This window comes from Rhopilema esculentum, chromosome 19, assembly GCF_057945365.1.
Source record: "Rhopilema esculentum isolate cy_ngs chromosome 19, ASM5794536v1, whole genome shotgun sequence".
NCBI classification, from domain to species: domain Eukaryota; kingdom Metazoa; phylum Cnidaria; class Scyphozoa; order Rhizostomeae; family Rhizostomatidae; genus Rhopilema; species Rhopilema esculentum.
In genome coordinates, this window is record NC_142833.1 from 7,447,070 (window position 1) to 7,473,643 (window position 26,574).

A 26,574-nucleotide genomic window follows, 5' to 3' on the forward strand; every position below is an offset into this window, starting at 1 on the left:
AGCCATTGTGTTTGATTGACAGGCAGTTCCTTCTATTTGGACTGAATAAATAGGCCGTTATTTATTGAACTGCTTCAGTTATGCCAGAAAGATATCCATTATAGCGGTTAGGTATGCTTTGTCTGCTAACAGGAAAGCGGAAAACTGAATGGCTTTCAGATCGCTGAATGGAGAAGGGAGTCACACTGGGTTTTCTGGAGGTTACAGCAAAAGACATATCATCGAGGCGAATGTTGTGAAACGTATATATTCGTATATGGCAGCAAATGAGGATCAGGTGACCATGAACGAAGCTTTAAAATTGATATCTCTCAAAGAAAGAAGAGCAGTTATAAATGAAGAAAATACTAAAGGGGTCAAGTCTCTCATCAATAAGCATCAGGATCTTTTTATGATTTCTAAGGAATTACCTAACGGGCCAGATGTCATCAAACCAGTGGTTGACATCGAGTTTTGTAAAGTCTTCGATAGCAAGCAAGGATGTAGTGATAAAGACTGCGAGAAGCTACATGTGTGTAGGCATTTCGTTAAAGGGAAGTGCACGTTTGGTTCAAAGTGCAAAAAGCCGCACCAATTCCACGATCCACACACCCAGGAGATTCTTCAAAAACACTGCCTAGATGGGCTAACACACTTGCAGTTAAAGGATTTTCTATGCAGGAATGTTCAGTTTGCTCTCGACGATTCAGTGGACGAGTCCAGTCTACCAAAACAAATGGAAATTTGCAAGTACTACAATGTAGCCATTGGGTGCAGCAGGGATGAGCAATGCCCATTTTTGCACATCTGCAGGTTTTTTGCCGAAGAAGGCACTTGTAAGTTTGGGCCAAAATGTATACGAAAACACAATTTTTTTAATGATCACTCACGTAAACTTCTATCGCGATACAACATTGACGAAACCAACGCATTGTCATACTTACGAAAGAAGGTAGGCCAAAATAAACATATCATCGATGATGAAATACTATCAGACAATCACCAAAATATGTCTTCTAAGAACTTAAACCCACGGGCTTTTCTTAACATAACAAATTTAAAACAAGAATTTAGGAAACCTCGAGCACATTCACTCGATATTATGGATGTTACAAGGACTTGTGCCAAAGAAAAGGATGTTTATAGGAAGATGTCTGAGCCCGCTAATGGAATACAGTCAAGCGGCGAGTTATTTATATGCGAAAATGGCGTTCGTGGTATTTGCCGTGTCATCCACTGCCCCAAAGTGCATCACAGATCACCCTTTTGGTGGGAGTACTCAACTGATGGGGTTAGTTGGAAAGATGTCGGCGAATGTGAAAACATCAAAATTGAGGCCAAGTATGTTGATGTCGGTGCAGACGATGTTGTGGTGTTTCTGGAAAATAAGCATAAGTTTGTTTTCAAATTCTCTCAGCAAGTCGGAATTCAGCAAAATGAGCTACCTTTTCCAGAAAAAGGTAAGATTTGTTTGTTGCTACCATGGATAATCATCTTGTTATCGAAACACAAGATATATCTAAAGTATTTATGATCATGGTAAAAACGCCCACACTCCATAACCCTCGTCTTTGTGTTGCATGGATGGATGAACATACTAAAAAAATCCACATTCTGTGATTTGAACCTCCCTTTTGGGCAAATAAATCTGTCCAAATCTCTTGGCTGCAGTCGAAACCTTGTAAACCGTCTGATGGACACCTCCCTATAACAAAGAGTAACTTTGACAATACAGCTGTCTGTTCTATCTACGTAGGCAAAACCCTAAAATACTTAGAATCTATATTAAATAAGGATCCCTGGCCTCAGCATGGTCATCTGAACACCCAAGGAGAACGGATGAGTTGCCATTAAAGAGGTCTATAACTCATGCCCAGAGCTTCCTTCAAAATTTTGCCTGAAAATTTGCAAAATAATCATCTCAGAATGTTTTTCCATCTACCCGCTTTTTAATTGGAGTTTGAAAGCGTGATTTTCTAAAAGCCTGGTTAGAACGCATATGAATATAACATTGGGAACGGCTGAAAATTCATGCTGTACCTCCTATTTCAACTATAGCTTGTACAGCCTTTATGGAACAGTTACCCTGTAAGTTCCTGGGTCGTCGCCACTTGGGCCCCCAAATGATTTAGGTATGCGTTAGATTTTCGTCACATGCCTTTTCTAGCGAATGAGGCTCATTTCATGTGCTCCGTGGTGATTATTTGTTCCGAGTCTCAGTCACTGAACCGATCATTTTTGAGACGATCACGAGGGATCAATGTGATGTTCAAGCAGAATTCTGTGGTTTAAGCCCCCAAGGTCATATCACGTGACCATTAGAGAGATATATATCTATTTGAAATATAAATTGTCATAGGGAATGGTTAATTCAGGTCATGCTTTTATGCATTTTTGGACCAAAAACGATCTGTAAGCATTATGTGAGGATTTGAAATATCGGGAATGAAAACAAATATGTCTCTTGTAATAAAGAAATTGTGGAGAATAACCACTGCTCAATGGAACTAACGTTGAAATAAGGCTCAGTAGAACAATTTCAATGAACATCTATATGTTGTAGACGAATTCAAAGCCAGGGGCGTCGCCAAAGGGAGAAGGGAGGTAAGGGGAAAATTTTTTGTCACCCTGTAACCTTTTTGCAAAAATTGTTTCTGTACCCTTTTGAAATTTGTTTTTCGCTTCGCGCCTGATCCAAGGCCAGAACTCAGTAGGCCAAAACATTTTTCTAAACCTCCATATTGGTGTAAGATAAAGAATGTGTTTAAAAAATTTGATTCCTAGTCTTATAACAATTATGGGTGTTGTGTGTGGTTTAAATCAAACTGGGATTCGGTCCGAAGGAGGATTCATCCCAAACTGCCAGGGAAAGTTGTCAAAATAGCTGATTGTAGCTTGGTTATGCATTTTTGGGCAGTGTTCCTGTTGTATATGTTATTTTAACATTTGCGCCTGCGACATCAGACATGGATTTTGTTCTAAGAAAACAGGCTTCAAAATGTCGAAAAGTCAGTTAGCTGCAAGCTAGCAACATAAATGTTCAAACTTTTTTGACCCATCCTGAACAGAAGGACAATTCTAGATCTAGTGAACCTATCAATTCGGAAAAAAAAATTCAAGAGCCTTTCTCTGAAACTTTTCCAAAAATAGCTTAAGTGACCCCATAAATATCTCTGAGACTTTTCCATAAGTGACACCATAAATCCTGAAGTCCTAAAAAACGACCTATAGTCTCTGCTTCCCTTAGCCCTAATAATTTCTTCTACAATAGCCATCTGGCCAATTTGTCAGATACTTGAAAAGAAAGGAAAATACTCTCCTTGAATTATGGTGAATTTAGATTTGATGTTTTGATAAATTCCCCTATTGCTTCGTATAAAGCTACTGGTGCACGAGTTAGAATATCAAATAGAATATGGTAAAACAAATTGATAATGATCCAGGCGTTCTTGCATGTTTTGACGTGCTACAGTGTGAACTTCTCTAGGGTTTTTGTATATATTAAAAATGTCTTCAGTCTCAAGTAATCTCAAGTTATTGCCATTTGAAATATCAAAGGTTTTCCTTATTTAGAATATCTGACACAAAGTTTTGGTTGGAATTTCATTACACCCATATTTGCGATCTACCCATCACTGTTTTCAATTTTGCGTGCTTCCGCCAAGGGGTACCGCAGTATTGGGCTCAGCCTTTTTTCATATGAACGCGCTCGAAATCAAACATTTTGGGCGAGTTTCTCGGCTTCATACTAACATTGATAATTGCTTCGTAATATTAATCATTTTTCGTCTCTACTTGGTCAGGTAGAGGTACAATTTTCAATTAACCAGGTTTTTCATGCCTGCTAACAGTTTCTGCAATTTCGTGTAACATTTGTACCCCAAATAGTTCGTTTTGTCATAAAAAGAAAATCAGTTTTCGGCTTGGCATTTGTTTACAGCGAGGTCATATTTGTAAGTGAATAACAACCAGCAAACTTATAATTTACATTTGAATAGTTTACCTATGTTGTTTAGTTATTGAGTTTCTTAATCGACAGGTGGAAATTTTGCAAAACCAGGCAACAGTAGCGTGAAACTAGGAATCTGCCTTTCAAGCTATTTGGTTTTTAACGATAGCCAAACAATTTTTTCGTGCACTGTAAACAACAATTCCCTCCAGTGTCGTTTAGGGCACCTTAGTTCACTAAAGATCTTTCATCAAAAGGGGTCCCAAAAATGTTATAATATCTATATTATAAGACTTTGGTCATGTCCAACTTGTTTTCAAAAGCTTTTGTGTCCTCCAACAGAAGCATATACACCCTTTCCTTATATAAGAACCAGTGAACTTAAGTTCAGGCTGACTGTTCTTATTTTTTTCGAAAATCTGAGGCTGGATTGTTCTTATATTGTTCTTGATTAATGGGGTGTAAGCAGTGCGATTGCTACTTGCTAGCTTTTTCGCTCTAGGGAGGGTTCAGGCCTCATTTGCCAATTAAATGAGTATGACAACCTTCATTTGCAACAAGTTTGAATATTCACCAAAAAAGCACACTTGCATGAATAAAACTCCTCGTTTTTGAGATAATGCGTTGTTCAAAATTGCATTTTACAATAGCTCAGCCTCACCTTGTTCTTAATTTGTTTATAACTTTTGACCAATTTTGAGACTCGTGTTCTTATAAAATTGTTCTTAAAAAAAGTGTAACTCGTCTCCTCTTTGTTGACGAGCTATTTATTTAACACTTTCTATAAAATTGAGCTGGTATAGACAATTTTGTTCAGTGATATGCTGGCAAGAGGATCATTGAACCCCATCGCAGACCAACCCATCGCAGACTTACCCCAGCATTGTTAATCACAATATTATACAAAGCTACAACTATATGCAAGATTGTAAAATTCGTTAAGGGTGAACAGAATGTACTTGCAAAAATTTATGAAGAGTTTGTAAAAGAAAAAGTCATGAAGTCTGCCAACTTAGCTGTACATAGGTTACATCAAAATAAGCACTGCCTATGTTTCCATTAGTTTGAAGGATGTTTTCTTGAGCAGTATATTCCATCATTTCTTCACCTACAATACACATAAAATTGGCTACCACTTGAAGAGCCAGAATACATAGAGCATTGCCCTCCCCAACCAGAAGATCATTGTCCCCCAATTCAAATTAGCATGTCTTTTAGATTCCTATAATTGCATGCGACAGCATGCCTCCTAATCTTGACAAAGTTTGAGATTTTAGTGCAACGTCAGCAAAATTTCCATTGTCTTTTGGGAACAGGTTGACATTTTAAAGCAATGAATCGTACATCACTGATTAGGGAGGCAGTGAAGCCTATCGATTTCCGCATTGCACGGCAAGTGACTCAGTGTATGGCGTTATATTGCATCTCGCTACTAGGCTGGTTATTTCGTGCGTTTTTTAGGTGTAAAGATTGACAGACTGATAAGAAAAGGTAGTCTTTTAATAGGGTTGGAAGTTAAACCGATGCCTCCAGTATTTCTACGGATATAAGTGGTGATGGATAAATTTTACTTCACCGGTTTGTTTACAATTAGGCCTATCCATACCATTTTAGGTTCTTCATTATGGTCGCTTTTCTGTAAAATTTATAAATTTTTCCTTAAAATAAAAAACATTAAAAAACAAGTCATAAAAAAGAACAAACCAAATATTCGCCATCAGATCAATAAACTCATTTTGTTTAAAAATGTTTAGGGACTGCAAATTTTTTTTTACAAAAAGTGGGCTAAAGCCCACTTCCCCTGCTCCGCGGTGCCTAACTTTGGAAAACTTCCGAAACCTAGTCTTTTGCTTGTGCATGTGGCGAATAAATTTATTCATATGGCGAACCTAGCCTTCTATATAAAGCATGAGAATTTTGAAAGCTTCTGTTCTATTACAGGCAAAAATTCCTAAAATCCTCAAAATATACTTTGTCTCTACACCTGGAGTTTGGCAGCTTTGATAGAAATCTATTCGTAATGATAGCAAAAACGGGAGCTCATTTGATGTTGCTAATACTTTTTCACTGTTAGTTGTGTTACTAAGCTGTTTTGTTCTGTTATTGTTGATATCCTGGTGATATACAAGTACTTCTTGTGTTTGTCTTTGTCCACTTTTGTGTACCGCCATCATACAACTTTTTTCCTTTCCTCAAGCGCATGCATTTCATAACGTATCGTTACTTCTAGTTTAGATTTAGATTAGCAATTTCATCATTTATAATCCTTATGAGCAGTAGCTTCAGCTTTGATGAGAAAAGGTGCCAATCTGCCTGTGGTACAATTAACGAATCTCCAGCGTTATCACTTTCAAAACGTTATTGCAAATATTGTTTTGGCTGTGGGGGTTGGGGGGCTGTGGGGCTGGGTGCTGTCAACTGTAGTATGTTTTGTCTATGAGAAGGAAAACAATGGACAACCCCCACTATGTGAATTTGGTTCCGACTGCATTGATTCCAGGGCAGGGTCATTTGCAGGCATATCTTCGTTGCAGGCACACGGTAGGCCCCCATGGATTGAACAAGCTTTTTAGAATCGTGTCATTCTCTGTTCATTGCAACGAAGCCATGCAACTTACCTTTCATAAAGTTTGCACCCGCCACTTCCATTAGTATTACAGCTATCTGCAAAAAAGGCAGAATACCTGAGAAGAATAGAAGAAAAATATCTTGATTTAACGAAGTGGTCATCTTTTGCTCGCTTAAAGATAGCAGGGTTTTGTGCGGCAAATGACATCCTCCCCTTCATGACTTTGATATCTGAAGAAGCCTCACTTTATAGCTATAAAGTTTTAAAGATACATTATTGTATATCCGTCTGTCATAAAGATTTCGATGCCGTATAGACGGAGCTAAATATGCTTTTAGTCAGGGGCGCCTACCCTGGAGGGGCTACAGGGACAGCTGCCCATCCTGCCCTCTTCCAAGAGGGGCAGAGGGGGCAAGCCGTGCCTTAAAATATTAACTCCTAAGAAAAGATTATAGAATCTCGTAGATAATTGATGACTAGTTTAGCCACTTTCGTTATGTTTTTACTGTCGGTCTTTGATAATGGAAAATTCTTCTTCACAAGACGATAATGATCTAAAAAACCAACTGCATCTTATAAGATACTGACTTTTTTGTCCATTGCCAGAACGGGAACTTCTATGCTGATTTTACTTCTTAATATAAAGAAAAACTCTGATCCAAACAATTATTTGATTCATATTTGATTTTTCTGGTTATCATATTCTTTTTTACACTCTCAATGATTCAATTCTGCAACCATGGAATATTGGGGTTAAGCGGACAATCAAAGTCTTACAGCCAGCCCATTTATATTTGCAATGATTTTCGTAAAACCAAAGACTCTGGATAATAAAAAGGCAATTGAATATCCACTTGCATGGAGAGACTTGTCAACATTATACCTATGTTTAGAGCCTTTCATTGCCAAAATCCCAGCTATATAGTTGGGACAGATCCATGCCAATATTTCATTTTGCATCACAACCCCACCCCTATCCCTCACACATAATTGATTATGTAGTGGAAAAACTCTACTGCTTGCCCCAAGTACCAGCGCTTCCCCTCCTGCCCTAATCTTGTACAGGCACCCTTGCTTTTAGTGTATAAAACAGGACGGTTTTGAGTTATTTCTTGGAGTTTCCTATGTAATGAGATCATCAGGCAACTTATTAAATCTCAAATGGATCCATTTGTAGCTATGAACTGATGTCCTTTTCTTTGAATGCTGATCATTTTGGCAATATTCGGCAGTAAAAGAAAAGAAAATATAATACAGCTAGAAATTCACAGAAATTTGGTGTTTCTGAATAAAAACATTGTGATGAAAATTGGTGTATGCTATGATTTCTCATTTTTGAAGCTCCTCCAACTTCCTTTTGCTTGGCAGTTTCAATTCTTTGCCTAAAGGTTCATTTTCCTGAAATTTCCTGAAATGAGTTTATTTCAGACAATCAAGGCGAGGCCGTAAACCTTTCCTAGGCAGGGAAGTAAATAAGTGGCTAATTTTGGGGGGTCGTGGAAGGTTGAAAATTCCAACTTTACCTGATGAATTTTTTCTTCGACCCGTTAATCTTCTGTACTTACTAAATTGATTTGGAAATAGCCTTATTCCAGATTTTTAGGTTCTGTATAATTATTAACATTTTACTTATAATAATTAGTCTTAAGCATAAAAACACTAAAGAAAATAAAGGAAATCTCTTAATTTTGATTAACGTTACATGAACATTTAATCTTTACGTAAGATATAAAGCAACATCAAAGCCATACCATTCTAGATCTTTAGATGTTTAATGATAAAAAGTAATATTCTTTCAAGTCAATTAACAGCAATTCTGTTCATTTTTGCTTTGCCCATCTTTTTGCTGCAGATCAGTTTTATATAAAATATCTATTTAACAATATAGAAGCATCAAGGAATTGACCATTTCATCTTTTGTTCTTGCTCGAAGGAAATTTTTACAATTTTCAAAGGGCTAAATGTCCTTTGTTTTTTGGAACTTAAAAGGGTGATCTGAGGGCATCTTTGATCATACATCTGCTGCAGCTTCTTTGATAAATGTTTTGTGGCTTCTCATTAGCATTATCATAGCAATTTATGATAAGATTCAAGGAGGTCTACAAAGTGCAGGGGGAGCTTAGCATACACTCGTTAAGAAGCGTTGAGAATTTCTAGCAATGAAAGATTTTTTCTATTTTCAATTGAATTGGCTACTCGTTGTTTCTTAAAAAATTCCCACTTTCAATTGTTCTGATCAATACAGGGAATGATTTTTTAAAACCTCAGGCTCAATCAAAACCGATGGTAAAATTTAAACTTCTTATCCAGAAATTAAACTTGCCTGTTCAAAATAATTTAATGCAATTTAAACCCCTGTCAAAAAGGAAACAAACGATGCAATGTTGCAATTTGAGATCCAGTGGAGACAGGTCTTTGCAATTAAAAACGATTAGAAGATGTGCCTACTCCAGAGTTTGAATTTTGATAAGATCTAAAATTTTTACACTGAAAGTCCCAAAATCCTAAGCTATAAAATTCACATATTTGCTCAAAATAGTTAGAAAAAATTCCAAGTGAACTTTAAAGCTTTCCAACTACAATTGGATTTTCTAACCTTGGGGGCGGGGGCGTCACGCCCCACGCCCCCTATTATTTACGTGCCTGTTAAGAACATGCACATCACTTTGCTTTTTTAGCCCTAACCTCCTTCACAAATAAAATGAAAATCACCAAGATAGGATCATATCTTTAGGATAGAAATTGAAACATGCAAGCAATGATCTTCCCTTCTTTATATAAAAACGTCAGACTACACGGATAGATTTGTCACTCTAAATATGGTTATGTACCTAAGTTACTTTTTAAATGATGAATTTGAGGGACATGACCTTGTTCGCTGTTGGAGGCCCAGGCTCGTTGGAGCAAAATCTTTAAAATAACAACAAAATTATGCAATGGCTCAGCCAATTTTTTTATCGACAGGTCAACATGACCTCAAACTGATCCAATGCAACAGCAATTCCATTTTACATCTGAAATTCAACTTTTGCTGATACACTTCAGTTCAAGAAAAAAGGCTATAGAAGCTTTTGAGTACAAAGATGTAAAAAAGCACTAAAAATGTTGAGGGGCAGAAGAAGTTTAGAGCACCTTGACATGTTTTTGAGCAATTAGTAATGAACTAGACTATACACCCACAAATTACCATGTCAAAATAAGGCAGATATCTTGAAAATGTCATGTTGGCACCTGCAACAAACAGTTTCACATAACTAAAAATAACCATACCCAGTGGCGGTTTTAAGGTAGTTCAGGGGGGGGGCCATGGCGCCAGGCTCCGCGCATGTGGTAGCCAAAAGGGGCCCCAAACCTAAAATAAAAACGGAAATTGTAAAGAACAAGGGCCTCGCAGATGTTTTTGGCCCTGCACCCCGCAGTCTCTAAAACAGTTGCTGACCATACCACATTTGATATGTTTTCTAATATGTGAGATGAAAATGAATTTACTTCCTGTATGCCCTGGCGTGTACATAGCTGTTTGTAGAAATTTATATTTAGTTTACTGGTGCCAATTTTGAGACTCGATCCAAATAGTGACCACTAACCGCAGAAGACGCTTTATTTGGTAGAATTTACCTGCAGCCTTAAATGAGGTGCGATGCAAAGATATACAGCAATTAAGTGCTTTGAATTATGTAATGAAGAAAGAGGATGAATTGCTTGTGTATACACTAGAGTAAAGCTACTAAAATCAATAGGCTCTGGTTCTTGATACAAACATTCTGCCTGATGAGCAGAAGAAACTTTTGAGAATTTTACTTTGATCATGCTCTTTCTCCCCTTTCCTTTCAAAAATTCCATTCTCTTTGCTCTTCTGTACTCTCAATTTATACATTTCCCTACTTTTACCTCTCTAGTCAGCTTATTTTCTCTTTTTTTCATTTTTATCCCAGCTACCCCTCGTTTTTTCTCCTTTCTTCTGAGAAATCTGATCATCTTGATAACAATGCTACAAGCACGCTGCTTTTTTAAGCACCAGCACGAAGACTTTTGCAGGTACACTACCAGTAGTATTAGTTGGGTATAGTCTTTATTAGTTCAGGATCTGATGTATCTTATACAATATCTGGTTAAATTTCAGAGTCTGGTAATGCACCACCAGTTGTTGTTCAGATAAGAAGATTATCAACGCCTTCGCTTCTAAGAAACATTGACTGCAAAGATATCACCCATACAATATGGAACTGGTATTATTTGGACGAATGCAATAATTGGAGGTGTTACAATGAAGATTTCATGTCATTTTCAGCCATATCTACCCATAAAGATAATAGCATGGCTATAGAGATGGCATTCTCAGATCCTAGTAAGTCAAAGTCACTGCATATTTGGCCATGCATGAAAATTGGCCTATGGCGTTAGTTGACAAAAGATTGCTTAAACCTGACGCTCATAATTTTTCCAAAATGCAAAGATATCGATGGGGTTAGGGTAGACAGTTCCTTATTGTAGATTACACGCTTTAGTCTATCAAATTTGCTACTCTGATCTTCGCTCTGAATAAGAGAACTAGTTAAAACTGATAAAATTATGAAAAAGTTTGACTATTAAACTTGCTAATATACCGAGCATAATGATACAGCGGTCGTTTAGCATACCTGTATTCGGTCGTCCGCGAGGGTCGACATTAACATTTCTAAAGCAGACATAAACAAGAATAATTCTATCTCAATTTTATCGACACATGCTATTTTCAAACATGTTAAAAAATTTTTTTACCAGTCTTAAAGAGTTTGGGGCTCTAGCACCCCTGTATTTTTCAACATTAAAAGAGTACATTCTAAAGTGATAATTCTATTGAGTATTTTATATATAGCTGTTAAGAGAATCTAAAGTTTGGACAAATTACACGAGGAGAATAAAAGTTGAATAAAGTGATTTTCAAAAAAAGTTGACATGATAGCATTCAAAGAACATAGTTGAAGCTAAGATTTTTAGAGCATTGATACAATTTTTCTTTCTGTAGGACGAAAGAATTTTCAATACCAACGTGGAGCGACCAATTTTGTCATCGATTTTGAAAAGTTTACACAAGAAAATATAGAAACAAGAGAAATTACCCGTGTTCGTAGGAGGCCACAGCCCTTTGGTTATTCGTTTAAAAGGTTAGTTTACTTTTACTGGACTGTCACTGCATTGATCCCATCTAAATTTTTGAGTAGAAGATCCAGGCTATATGCAAATAGGCCCAAATATTCATGGCTTGCAATACACGAACTTTTTATGCAGGAAAACCTATTAGTATGATAGACATACTGTTGCAAGATTTTGCCATGTACTTTACAAAAATATGAACGTATCTTGACTGAAGTTACTTTTTTGGCATTTCAAGATAATCAGAGACAGTTGAATGTCATTTTGCCCAAGTTTTTGTCAAAGTACATTACAGATTTTCAGTATCTGCCTTTTATGTAGGATTGAGGAAGAGCCATTTGCAGAAAAGTCGTTTTTTCCAAGTTACTGGAAAACAGCTTCGTTGCCAGGACTCCCAGTAAACCAATGTGAACTGCTCGAGCTAAACCAAAAGACAAAAGAATACATGACAGTGTTTATGGACTTCAAGGATAGTTTTGGAAATGTTCACATTTCTAACATTATGGCCGTCCAAAACACGCGTCTTTGGATGACATATGCTATGTGAGTTGTACTTTGTTGTACCTTTACCAGGACATACAGCATTATTTGGTAACTGAATTCTTAACAGATGACGTCATAATTTTACCATTACTGTCATTCCTGTTATTGGTTTAAATTACTGTCATTTGTTCTTGGTTTTAAACTCTTTGAACCAAGTAAAAAATAACTGCAATTTTTACGAAATCTTTAAATGCTTTATTTATCAATGATTTTTCAAGTAATTTTGCACATGTACTAGAGGTATTTCTTGACTGTCTTTTAAAGCTTTTTGGTCGTTTGTGAAAATTTCTAAAATTAAATTTAATAATACCATACTTAAAAATACTATTACTGGGGACTGCAGCTCTAATGATAATTTTTTTCGTCTAAACTATTTTAGTCAATTTATTTAGACTTTTTTATCAGAATAAAGCAACAAGCATTGTAAAATGACGAATTTTTTATATCGGTATATTTAATATATTTGGTCTATATATCTTATTTTTATCATGTCATGTTATATATTCCGTGGTAATGTTAATATTTTTGCATTACAATGCTATTCATCTAACAGGAAGAGAGACAACCTAGAAGAAATGAACTCCGGTAAAGCTGAAGAGAAATTGCTGTATCGAGCTTCAACATTCGAAAACGCCGAAATAATTTGTAAGTATGGTTTTGAGGTTGGCGTGAGTCTCAGTCAGGAATTCAGCAACAAGGAATACTTTGCGAGGGATGCAAGGCTGGCGAATCGCAATAACATTTCAAATCAAGCTGGCCTATTTGTTATGTTTCTGTGCAAAGTGCTGACGAATTCCTGCGTCACCGCGAGGCTTGATGAACGCGAGGCTATTCTTGAGCGTTATCCGCCTTCCAGAGATCTATCGATGTATTATATCTTTGACTCTGATCATATCTATCCAGAATTCGTTATTATGTTCAAAGTCGGAGACTCGATGTAGAAACTGAAGTTGACAATATTATATAATAATAAAACGAAATCATAAAACGCTGGTCGATTTTATGAAACATTTTACACAAATTTTAAAAGATATATTTTCTAAAGAAGATATTCAGTTGCCAGAAACTCAGTTTTGATATAGGTAGCTTTTTATGTCTTATCTTCTGTTTTGTGTAATTTTGAAAGACGGGCACTGTATGTGCCCATTAATACATCGTGATTATAAAGCATCAACTCTCCCTTGTGGCATAATGGGCCAGTGATGGCTCTTGTGAACTTGCTGTCCCAAAGCGGTTACTACAAGTATCGTTTTGTTTGTATAGAAAACCATTCATGTTTTTATTTAAACATCATCAATAGCCTATAATAATGATTAATGCATTGTTAACTTTTTAAGCTACTCTACACATATTTCAACCCTATACATAGCACCAAAAGAATGTATCATAGTTTTTAACGAGCCCATGAAATATATTCTCAGACTTAAGTCAACTGAAATCCTGTAGGCTACAATATCCTTAGCTCGTAACTCTAAAAAAGTATTTCTCGAAATTCTCATTGGGTAAATAATTCATCGAGCTTGTAGACACGAAGAACGAACTCGCCAAAAATGATATTTTTAACACCTTGATATCTAAAGCACACGTAAAAACAAAATATTTTTGTTCTTTTCGTTCGTTAACTGTATATAACCTATGTATGGTATTTGTAAATAGTTAATTTTCACAAATAAATTTTAGAATATATTGCTAAATAATTAGTTAAAATTTAATCAGGTGAAGGCTAAATACGTTCATAAGATCAGCTTTTGTTCTCTATATTATCCCTCAAATGGAAAAACAAAAGCTCCCATTTCAACTCAGACCTCATTCCAAGAAAAACACAATAAGTTGGATTGGCATCATAACATTCATCACAGCGTCCTAAAACATGTGCATCGCCACACTATCCCTGAAAAAAGTCATGCTTTTTTCTCTCAAAGTTTCTGCTGAGCGTCAAATTTTTCCTTTTTCAGGAAACAAAAATGTTTGTTTAAAGTTTAATACAAGCATTTTACGTTAGGAAACTTTTTTTCGAAAATAATAATTCGTCACCAAAACTTATGCACGGAAATTGTGGCTTGATTTATTTGCAAAAAATAAGGTTTGGATAATGAGAGAATTTTTATTTTTATCTGAATTGTTGTTTTTAAGCCAATCCGGTCTTTGGCCTAGATCCTTAGTACAGTTATTTTAGAGTTCATTTGTAGTTTTTTGTTTGATGTTTATTGATTAAGAAATAATTGATAGTTATTTTAGATTAATTAACTTAAGACCCCATAAGAAACCCCAACTTCACGTCTATAGATACTCATCCAATGTTTAACATTCACTATGAAGCTCTAAGCAGGGGTGCCGTCCTAAAACGTTAGGAAGGGAGCTGAGCTGTAGGCAACTTCTAGAAACCACACCCAAGACCACAATATGCGTAGATTCTCTGTTGTGTTATGAAATCATTGAAACTATTTTGACCGAATCAAGAAGACTGATAGGAAGTTGCTCTTTCCTGGAAAAACAGTAGCAAAACACAAGGTCAGTTCTCAGTGCCAAGTAATAAATTCGCCAAAATAACATACACTGGCTTGTTTGGAGGGCTGAGCCCCCCCCCCAAATCTCTCTGAATTTTAACAAGGGGGCTGAGCTCCCCTGAGCCCCCTGAGCTCCCCTCCACGACACCACTGAGCTCTAACCAGTTCTACGTCCAAAAGTTTTAAATTTTATCAGGTTGTCACTATTGACGGCTCAATTTTTTAGTTTTAATGAATTTAAAGGGCTGAAGATTTTATTTCAAATTGCTTAGGTTGTAAGTAACAAGATTTCTGCTACCAAGCTGTTGACGATCGTATGTCATATAACTAACGAGCGACAATCAAATTCATGATATCATACTGAGAAATGCATGGGGCCTCCAAATCTTACCAAAATCAAGGATTTAGGCCCATCTTAAATTGTCCAAGAATCTCATCCACATATAAGCTGTTAGCACTTCTCAAGCAAATTGGATCTTCAATAGTAGACTTAACACTATGTACAGATACTGTTTTGTTTATTATGTGATTCTAACTGGGCATTATCAGCTATTAGTTTGAGTAGTAATTTTAAGTGCTTTCTACGTAATACAACGTAATTCGTAACTCCCTTGCAATCAGACTTCTATTCCTAATTTTATCAATAATTGTACTTAATTTTGTAGTGAAAACGTTGTTTCCATACCCGTTTGATTAATTCGGTTCGATAAAATTATATTTGCAATTGACTTTGATATGCACAAGGCTGTACACAATGTATGCTTGTTAGCAGGGGTGTTATTGGAGGGGGCGTGAACTTTTGCTTTTTACAGAAGAGATACATTATAGTATGTTGTCCTTGAAAATTTATTTACAAGAACGGATTTTAATGTAAATTCTTCATTAATTTCTTCACAATATTTTTGAGCACAAAAATGTTAAAAAGCTCCTCTTTGTGGCAAAAACTTCATAAAGCCCCTGCTTTCAAGCTTAAAATATGTTGTACAAAGGTTTAACAATTGATAGTAGCATGGAATAAATATTTTAGAGAGTTGTGATTTATAGTGAACACGATTTTATGCGACATTTTTTCATAGCAGAGAACAAATGTAATTTGGGAAGAGACATGGGGTTTGGGTTTGGGTCACGAGTTGAGGCACTTATCAGAAACAACTTGAAATCTCCTCTAAGGTAAAAATCAGGGTTATACTCGAAATATACTTGTATATAAGGAACACCGCAATGCGACAAGAATAAACAACAATAAACACACACATCAGCTATGGCTAAAGCTAAGCTAACACTCGAAAGCTTTTCTTACTGGTAAAATCAATTATTTGGGTAGGAGCAATGCCCCTACTCATATGTTTGAAAAAATCATGTCTTAAGGCATATTCTAATCTTAAAGCATCAATATGTTATTTGTTCTAATCATTTTACTCCCTATCTTTGATAGCTAATTAATATCATTTGAAATTATGAATGTTTATTAGCAGAGACAGAGCTAGATAACGTCTGCAAGCATCCTTCAGTTTAAGAAACATGTCACTTTCAAAGTGACATGAAGAAACACTGCACTAGCCAAAAATTGAAGACAATTTATGTAAAGTAGGAAAATCAGCTAGGAAGGGGGGGGGGCAAGCCTTTATTTACATAAAATGGAGAACAAGGAACATTTTTTTAAACATCAGGAAGTCACCTGAGCTGGAGGGGCAACTTTTTCTTTGTTAGTATGTGAAAAAGGCCCTGTTGTAAATTATCAAAAAAACAGCATTTGGTACTGACAGTGTTTCAACTGAAAATGTTGGTAGTGAAAATTTTTTATTTTTTATGGACAATTTTTCTTAACATTGTACATACAATATGCAATGACGTTAGCTTTATGCATTGAAGTTACGTTGCACTTTGTGCATCACACGGTTGCATCAGGTCACTCATAGAAAATAGCTTTGTTTATACATTTTAATGAAGAAGTTACTCGTACTAGAATTTTTACCTTTCCCACTACATGTTGGGTATAAAGTTTTCTATTTTAGGTTCTCCAAATGTTCTATGTGACGTGCAGAAAACAGTTGAGGTTTGAACTCCTGCAATGTAAGAAACTTTTGTGTCTAACAATGATTTAATCCAGTCATGACAAGAAGCATATAGAGATCTGTAGTGATAGGATAATCGCCGTCGACTCCTGCTAACGGCGTACACTTTCTTTTTTATAAAAATGTCATAAACTTTCCAGCCTCGATTTTCTTAAAATTTTTTAGCTTTGAGCCTGAGTATATTCTTAAATAAAATATTCTTATTTCTTGAAAATCTGATTTCTTGAATAAAAACCCCGCTCTTCGAGAAACGTGATATGTCTGTTTTGCAAATTCCTTCTATGAAAGTCGCAAAATAGGCAACTGCCAAAAAATGAGATACAAATATGCAAGCTGGAGCCAGGGGTGTAGAGCTGATGGCTAAGGGGGTTGAGCTCTCTTGTTGATGCCAAAATTGGTAAATTTCTACTTTTGCCATTATTTTTCGCAATATTTTGTGCAAGAACCCCTTTGTTATTTTGATAGCACTACACCACTGGCTGGAGCTAGGCAGTAATCTTGAAATATTCTTGAAATTGGATGATTCCGTGCTCGAATATTTTTACAAACAATATTTGTATAGAAAATTAGTCTAGGCCCCAACTACAGGAGGGTCATCAACCTTTAAAAATGAAACGAGCCTCTTTTCTTTATAAGGTCCATGAACAGTTTCGCTCGCCCCAGGTCCATTTTGCGCGGGAAATTGGAAAGTTGAAATGGCGTCAGCAAGTCTAAACGAGCGGTCTCTCCTCAAGAAGAAACCAAATAAAAGGAGACGAAAAAGAACAAAGTGCCAGAGTTATATCAAAATTTCAGGTAATAGATGCTCTACTTATTCTGAGATTTCCAGTTGCTGCAAAGTTTAAGTATACCAGGATACTATATCTATGGTTTCAAAATTTCATTGAAATGGTTTATTTCCTGTTTAGGCCTATACATTTTTATCCGTTAATGACTTCGAGTTAGGTAGGCTGTTGAAATTTTTTCCGCAATAATCAGTTTTACTTTTCAGTATGAAAGAGTACGTTAAGTTGCTATTGCAAAGAATTGCCTAAGTAAATAATTTTCCTAAGTAAAATATTTAACCCTAAGTATTTTTCCATATTATTATTGATTGTTCTAAAATTACGATATTTTGAGTGGTATTAGTCTTGTTCTAAGCCTTCTAAAAATTTGCTTCCAGATGAATTACATTTAACGTGCAAAAAGACAGTAATTAACTCTTTAATTTTTCATAGGTTTTGTAAAATGGCAATGGAGAATGATTCTTCACCTGATAATGAAGATGAATGCATGGTAGATTTTTGTTCTGTCATTTATATTCTATTCTATCTCACAATATCTGTGGTTTGAACTTCAAAATGAAGGAGCTATAGATTATAAAAGTTTGGTTGTCAGTCATTAACATTTTTTCTTACTATAAAGGCTGCCAAGTGCAAGGGTTTGTGCAAGGCTGCCAAGCGGTTTCAGAGGCCCTGGGGTAAAACTGGAAGAGGAGGCTCCTTGCTAGTAAAGCAACCAGAAAATTGTTTTGACTGCACCCTTTAGATAAGCTTAATTTCTTATGTTCATTTTTAAAAAAAATCTTTTTTCAAGCATAATTTTGTTACTTTTGACCTCAAGGCTCTGGGGAATTTGCCCCCTTTGCCCCCCTTTTCATCAGCCCTGACCTTATGGCCCTATTCATCCTTCAAAACAGAATTCTTAGCAGTTTTTAAAATATTCCTGTTTGTCTGTTTAGTCTCAAGAGCTTCTCAATTTATACGGGAGCTTCAATATTTCTGCCATGGCATTTTGATCCTCATTATCTTTTATCTGAAGTATTTTCTCAATGTTACCAAATTTGCAGAAAAAGCGATACAGCAGGAAGTCATTTGAAGTAAGGCAGAAGCAATCATTATTGTCGGATAGTGATGATGATAACAAGGAGGACTCTGAACACTGCATTATTGGTGAAAAGAGATCAATTGGACGATCACAGTGGGTGCAGTGTGACAATCCTGAGTGCCAAAAATGGAGAAGAATTGATTATGTAATTGATATAGATGAGGTAGAAAATGAAAAGTGGGTTTGTGAAATGAATAAAGGTATGCCTTCAATCTTCAATTCTCACAATTTATCAAACATATGTCATATTTTTATCCTGTTTGTGAACTCATAAAGATATTGCTGATCCTTTTTATAGAATAAAGGTCACTCATCTTGCCCTGTCCTGTCTTAGTTATTATCACCCGATCCTACTCTCATAATAGCCTATCTTGTTAAACCTTAGACCATCCTATCCCATATTTTCTTTTCCTGCCTTGTTCTATCCTAGATTGTGCTACCCTATGTTGTTCTATCCTTGTTGGTATTTACATTTTCTATCCTGCCTTGTACCATGTGATGTTATCCTACCCCTAATTATCCTAACCTTGTGTGCCCTATCCTATCCTATCATATCCTATCCTACCTTACCCTCTTCAATTATATCTTGTCCTATCCTATATTATCACATCCTTAGTTCTTATAGCTTTGTTCTAACCTACCCTTCCTCCTTCCAGAACCTAAATCCTCAAATCCTTGAACAAGCCCAACCCTTTCTTTATGATTGTTGAAAGATAGATTAGTTAATGATAATTACAGAAAATAAAAAGTGAAAAAAATTAAAAGAAGGAGTTTTACAAGCCCTGCCCTCAGTTAGAGTTAGCTGTCCTGCTTAATTTTTAAACCTTCCTTGTCCTTCCTTTCTTGCCTGAACCTTGCCTATCTTGTTGTGCTTTCCAATGCTAATCCCCTGAGATAATGTTTTTCAAACAGAAGTCAGGAATAAAATACATAATTCCTATTAACTCTGTCTGTAATGAAATAATTTAGCATCTTGTCTAATGTCGAAATTTTAATAATGTTTTGTTTCATGGGACATTTTAGGCTTTGCACATTAATTTCTTAGATGAAAAGAAATCTGCCTGTGAAGCGTCTCAAGAAACCATAGGAACAGAAGATGAAGATGATCCTTGCACCACTGATCACGAACCAGGCATGGTGCTTTGGGGAAAGGTGCCAGGATATCCATGGTAAATCATAAAGGTCTCCATAACCTTCAATGTTGTCCAACGGAATCGCTTTAACAAAAAAAGGAGCCACTGAAATGTGTCAAGTTTTGGAGAGACAGAAATAATATCGCATTGTGAATAAACACATGGTTACAATCTGATTTCGTTATAACTGCATATTTATATACCTGGTTCTTAGTTTTTCCCTATGACTTTCAAGAATGAGGAAAAAAGATTTTTATAGAGCTATTTATGTACCATGTAAGCACTGTTCATAGCCTAATCACTATCTTTAATATCATTCTGAATGCTCATACTTTTAATTTTTTTCTTTTCATGGCCATTTTGCTAACTTATTTTGAAAATCTTTTCATAGGTGGCCTTGTATGGTTGACAGTGACCCCGACATTGAAACGTTTTATTGGAATGAAGCTGATGAGTCTTCAAGCGAACAAAAAACAGTGAGCTCTTCGTCTTGTTACTTGACATTGCTTTGTAGATACTCTAAAACATTCTCTAACATCCTTTAGAGCAAACAATTTGATTTAAGTACAATTTTTTCAATCGCAACAATTCTAAGGAGATAGGTGCTTGTAGCAGTGTCAAAAGTTGTAATGAATTAGTGTGGGATTGTTCTCTGTAGAATTATCAAGTAAAGTTTTGGTTGCAACGGTTTTCCGCATAAGAGGTTTTTCTACGAGCCTCTCATTCATTCATTTCATTTGCTTGTTCAAAGAAAGATATACAGAAAAATGCTGAGATATCTTCGCGAATCGCAGCTTTTGTGAAACATCTTAAGATCGCAAAATAAATTCTTGCTCTTGGAGTTATACTCAAAATTTTTTTGAAGAGTATCTGCTTCTTGTGCATTAATTTTAAGTGTTTACCTGCAAAGAAAGATTAAAGTCATATTTATTGGGGTACCTCAGTACCAGGTCAATAACATGAAAGTACAAAAAGATTTCTTGCACTAAGACTCCCATTCTTCGAGTCTTGTCGTTAGGTTTTACATACATTTATCTTGTCCTATTCTAGGATACGAATACAGCAGAAGTAAATAAATTTGTCTTTGGTCTCCTTTCGCGTGTCTCTGCTGCATCTATATTCTACTTAATTTGCGAAATTGTCTGTTTGTACCTTTGCAGTCTATTGGAAAATATATTCTGTGTTGCAATTTTCATGCCGCTACAGTTCCTGATACGTTCATTTACCCCTTTGGGGTTTATTAAGTAAGGCTACTTCCATTTGGTCTTTAACTTTCTAGACAAATGTGCAAACGATTGGCAAACTTGAATAAGTAGCCTGCTATTGTTGCAAAAGTTTATTTTGGCTTCATACTGAAAGGGTTTGTAAGAATCTTCTAACTTAGTTTCTTCTTTTATTGCAGTCGATACATGTCACGTTTTTTGGAAAGCAGTGCACCAGGGCTTGGTTATATCCGCATTCCTTGAGAGATTTTTCTGGGAAAGAAAACATAAAGGACATGGGCAGTGTGAGTAATTCGGTGTTCTAAATTGAAAGTTTTCAAAAGAAAGTGATAAAATCAGAATTTTGGCGCTTTCAAGAACCAAAAAGCATTAGTTCAGTGTTCCTTTACCAACTTCGGGGTTTTGACTACCAAACAATAATTGTGCCAAATCGTGCCAAAAACTTTAATGACATGTTTCGGATTACAGCTTTAATTTTGGTTTGAACGAATCTGTCTTATTCTTAATGACATAGAACATTGCACATCAAAAATCAAGAGCGGAATAATTTTAAAGCCTCCTGGAAATGACAAGATATTGTTACTGTGGAAATGACCTTTGATACATATTGTCATATGATAAACGAGTGACTACCTTTTCTCCGAAAACAAACTGGTTTCTAAGAAACTCGATATTGATGGCAACCAGGATGAGTTTCTTTGGAAATTCATTGAATTTTGATAACAACTGCCAATTCTTTCTTCACTGAAACCACAATATTTAAAGGTCGTAGCCAAAAATAACTATTGTATTTCATACAAACAGTATTACTGTACCCATTAAAATGATCTTTTTATACCCCGGCGGAAGCATAACGCCATGCCATTCATCGATTTGAATTAGATTGTTCCAGGAACTTTTATACTTTGACCCGCTCGATGAGTTAAACAATGTCAAGTATGAACAATTTTTTTTGCGGTACAGAATTTGAAAATGGCTTTGAAAAAAGCAAACATTTTACGACAAACTAAAAGCTTTTTCGTCTGACACTCCTCAGAGCATAAAACGTCAGAATAAGGTTCCGAAAGAACACGATGGAAAATATATACCCAGTTGTGGATCGAAATAGGCCAATCAGAAAAACGCAAGCACAAGACCGGTACGGTTGACCAATGTCAAGTATGCTCTATATTTTAGAGCTGGATTTCCAATGAGCGAATTTTTACGAATTCATTCGCCTTTGCAGAATTGGCCCTTGTAAAGATATACGTGAAGACCTGGTGTCTTAATTAGAATAACATGAACAGCCTTCTATATGTGAGGTTACATGAGTCATGTTGTAATGAAATATTGGCTCATGGAACCTCAGATTTTTGATGGAAGGAAACTTGAAACATTTTGTTACTTTTTCATCTCTGTAGGCCTATTCCATGTTTATACTAGTTCGGTTTCTCCTTCTGATTTCTCCCTCAGCAATTACCCAGCACAGAAATGCTAGTGCCGACAATTATTAGAATCTTGTCAACAAAGAATTTTCTTTGTACTTTTGAATACGTTTTCGACTTTTAATTCCTCTCTGTTTTTGGGAATTTACTAAATGCAGCTAGTTTTGATACTAGTTTCGACAATTAGGTCACTGACGTGTCGCCACGCGGACGTGGAGAAATTTACCCCCATTGCAAAATTTCTTTCTTGCTATACAGATTTAGATTTCAAGGATTTTTTGCTGCTCCTCTATCTGTTTTGTTTTTGTTTTGTCCATCACTTTGTGAAGCCATTGAGTCCTGTTTTCCTGTATTTTTTCTTTAAAAAACGCAGGCATGCTTTCATATCGATGAGATTTCAAGTTTATCGTAACAAATATGGCATAAATACAATCTAAATATGCATTTTCAATCATCTTCACTACCTTACGTCGATCTCGTCTCAAATTCATTTGCAATAATGTCTTTTAATACAGATGAAATTTCGAGGAACAAATTTCAAAAATGATGTAACGGATGCCTTTAACGATGCAAAGCAATCTCTTACGCTTTCTGTCAAGGTAAAGAAATTTTTATTCACCTTCATAGCCTACGTTGATACGGTAATATATCAATCATTCATTGAGATACTATGATATCCACCTTTCGTCTACCTTGTACCAATTATTCAGTTTTATAACATCAGGCCCACCCTTTTTTCTGTCCTGTCCTATTCTCCCCTATCCTTTCCTGCCCTGCGCTGATCATCATCAGGCCCACCCTGTCCTATCTTGTCCTGCCCTACCCTGTTATTTCCTGCTTGACCTGTCCTGTCCTGCTCTGCCCTGATCTGCCCTGTCATTTCCTGCCTGTCCTGTCTTATACTGTCTCTAAGTGAAACCTGATATCTTTCATTGACTGTATAATGATTTTTGTACCCAAGGAAAGAATATCGAAGTATGGCTTTACAATCAGATATGATGGGAAGGAATACGCTGGAAACCCAGAAGAGAAAAGCGAAGGTCCGTGGAACTTTCTCTTTCAATCTTGTCATTTTTTTATCAGTATGATTATAATACGGTAAAAAAATGAGACAAATTGTGGGATGAATTGACTTTGAAAATTTTTTCCCTGTTCTCGAATATCAAAAAGAGAGCATGAATAGTAGGCAACAATAGTTTATATAATGTTAAAATTTCTTGTCCTTCTTCTCTCCCTGTAAGTCTTTCTCGTTTTATTTATTATCTTTGATTGGTTTTAGAGACATCGTGAAGGCTAAATTCAATTGAAATGTTGTAAAATGTACGTTAACATTAAGAAAATGCGAGAAAGAAGCGAGAAAGAAAGAGCAAAAAGAAGCTTTATATCACCGACATTAAAATGTTACCATTTTTGTAAAATATAAATTTTTCCTTTTCGTCAGAACCAAGGAAGAGCATTATATCAAAGAGGAAAACCATGAAGCAACATATGAAGAGAACTGGTGACAAGGAGACTGGGGACAAGGGGACTGGGAACAAGGGAACTGGGAACAAGAAAACTGGGAATAAGAAAACTAGAAATAAGGAGGCTGGGAACACGGAGAGGAAAAGCAAGAAGCAAAAAAGAGGTTGGTTGTAAAAAAATTTTGAGATCATAGAAGTCATGACTGCATTACAATTTATGCTTCTGAAAGAAATCCAAGTTCAATAAATGTCTGCTTACCCGTTTTCTTTCATATGATGGTTGCTGAAATAGTTTTGGAAACCTGTTTCTAATTGCATTTTGTTTTCCCTTTATTTATTACTTCACTTTGATAAAGTATTGCCTAATTCGAAGCAAATAGAAAAGAAATCTATATTGCTAAATAATTGCCCTGCCTCAAAGTCATAAGCTAACTTGAGTCTATATAAACCCTCCAAGAAGAGATACCAATTTTTAAACCTTTTGAAAACAGGAAATGTCAAAAGGCTGACTAAATTCACACGAAAAGCGTTCTTTTTCAGATTTATCCAAAAAGCAGAAAAGTAGTGAAAACAATAAAACTGACAAGCTGGAAATGTGTAAACATCGAGGTATAGCCAAGCTGTCAAAGACCCAAGAAAGAATCAAGAAAAAATTGAAAGGTTTAAAAAATCTGAAAATGAAAGATAGGTGCCCCAGATCTGTTGGGCATACTAAACAGGATGCGGATAGGGCTACCAATGAAACTGAAGTTGTTCCAGATGTTTATACGGAATCAGACGACGGAAATGTACAGTATGAGGAATCATGTCCTGTTACGCTGCCCAAAAGTCCTAAAAAATGCGGAAATAGTGGCCTTTTAGATTTGTGCAATGAAGGGGATTCAATGACTGGTGAACAAGGAGATAGAGGGCTGATGAAATCGGTGGAAATACGAGAAGAAATACGAGAAGGGCAGTCAAAGGCGTCGCCAGCTAAGAGGAAGACAGAGTCGTGGCAGCTTACCAGAGAGGAGATAAATTCGGTACCTTCGCTAGTTAAGCCAACCTTGGTGCCAATCGATGAAAAATTGATATCAGAACGCGCTGAAAAGATGATGAAAAAAGCAAAGAAGAATCTGAAGAACGGAGACAACATTGACCTGGGAGACGAAGCAAGCTCTAAGGAGGATTCACAAGAGACCGATGATTGTCAGGGTAAAAAGGCTGCCAAGAAACCGGCAAGCAAAGGAAGTGGAAAAAAACAGAGCAGTGGGAAGCAAGCAAAAGCGAAGCCTGTAGTGGTTGCTGAAGAGCATGAAGAGAAGTTAGATCATTTAGCAAAGACTGATAAGCAAGATTTGATTGAATGTCAAAAAGATGTTAAAGCCAAAGCTAATAAGAGTGCAATTAACAACCAAAAGAAGAAGAAGCAGACGAAAGAAAAAAAGAAAAATCGTCCTATTGAAAAGTATAGCAAGGATGACGAGAAATCGAATGATGAAGCTGCCAAACTAGTAAGGGCTACTGAGACCGTTGCAAAGGAGAACAAAAGCAGTGACAGAAACACCGAGAGTAAGGCAGCAGGAAGTCGATCAAAGAGCAAAAGGAGCAGCACGGTGGGGAATACTTCAGAAGAATCGAAAAAGAAGCGAAAAGATGAAAATAAAGAGACGAGAAAGAAGCAAAAAGAAGATTCTGGGAAACAGCACGAAAAGATCAAAAGAAATATATCAAGGAAAAAGAAAGATATATATGAAATCAAGGATATGAATAATAATGAAATGAATAGTTTGGAAAAAAGTTCGATAGATTTTGATTCGAATGTTGAAGACAATGAGGCTCGGGATGACGCAAATACTTCAAAAACTGATAATGCATCAATTGAAATTAAGAAGAATTTGAAAGGCACTGTGAAGCCTGGAAAGAAGTCTACATTTGCTGTGCCAAGGAAGAAATCTTCAAACCAGGAGAATGAAGATAGAAATCTCGAGTCTATATCGTCACCCCTGAAAAGGAAGCAAAATCCTTGCAAAAATGATTGGGAAAGCATTAATGAATTGGCTGAAGATGGTAAAGAAAAAGCGAGAAAAATGAAGTACCGCGGTACCCAGTGTATGACAGCTATGGCTGATGAATCAAGTGAAGTTGATGATCTGGATATAGATACAACGTTTAAAACTAACACAAAAAAATCATTAGTAGCAACTTCAAAATCTGCATCAAAAAATAAAGCAAAAAATGCAAAGAGAGGTGAAGATATTGCTGTTTCCTGTGGCATAGGAAAGGCGTCTAACCAACAATGCTCACAAAAGACAGAGACATCTTCCCAAGAAATTATCTCATTTCAAGAAGCAACTGACATCATTAGCGAGGCCTTCCTAAACGACTCATCAAGCATTTCAAATGCAGTAGACCAGCATGTTGATGAAGGCATCATGCCGTCAAATAGAAGGAAGAAGGGCACATTCATGCAAATAAGCCCACTTATACCAGACAATGCAGACGAAGATCTAAGACTGTCACCTATCCTCAAAAGCACGTATCAAGGTAGGGCAACTAAAGCTACCATCTACCTCCAATGGCAGTTCAAGTAGGTTATTGGGAGGGGGGGGGGGGGTGGTGAAGAAGGGAATTAGGGTTGGGTGATCCAGTTCCGATTTAGATTTAATTGGCAATGTCAAAGCACATCATCCATCGAGAAACTGCAAGGGGCTACAATTTCACTATT

General features: G+C 36.2%; 2 protein-coding genes across 2 annotated transcripts in view; both read left to right on the top strand.

The window, feature by feature from the left end:
* Nucleotides 1-15,750, top strand: LOC135687974 (protein mono-ADP-ribosyltransferase PARP12). Its single transcript, XM_065204627.2, has 5 exons — nucleotides 1-1,439; nucleotides 10,621-10,845; nucleotides 11,506-11,644; nucleotides 11,955-12,176; nucleotides 12,730-15,750. The coding sequence occupies exons 1-5, from the start codon at nucleotides 149-151 to the stop codon at nucleotides 13,115-13,117; spliced, it is 2,265 nt and encodes a 754-aa protein (XP_065060699.2). The 5' UTR covers nucleotides 1-148; the 3' UTR covers nucleotides 13,118-15,750.
* The window catches only part of LOC135687975 (uncharacterized), a 12,710-nt gene continuing 1,886 nt past the window's right edge, over nucleotides 15,751-26,574 (top strand). Inside the window, exons 1-10 of the mRNA XM_065204628.2 lie at nucleotides 15,751-17,553; nucleotides 17,976-18,033; nucleotides 18,587-18,824; nucleotides 19,670-19,793; nucleotides 20,149-20,233; nucleotides 21,160-21,264; nucleotides 22,920-23,003; nucleotides 23,366-23,444; nucleotides 23,846-24,031; nucleotides 24,408-26,393. Coding sequence (XP_065060700.2) covers nucleotides 17,986-18,033; nucleotides 18,587-18,824; nucleotides 19,670-19,793; nucleotides 20,149-20,233; nucleotides 21,160-21,264; nucleotides 22,920-23,003; nucleotides 23,366-23,444; nucleotides 23,846-24,031; nucleotides 24,408-26,393 — 2,935 coding nt within the window. The 5' untranslated portion in view covers nucleotides 15,751-17,553; nucleotides 17,976-17,985. The remainder of the gene's footprint in view (nucleotides 17,554-17,975; nucleotides 18,034-18,586; nucleotides 18,825-19,669; nucleotides 19,794-20,148; nucleotides 20,234-21,159; nucleotides 21,265-22,919; nucleotides 23,004-23,365; nucleotides 23,445-23,845; nucleotides 24,032-24,407; nucleotides 26,394-26,574) is intronic.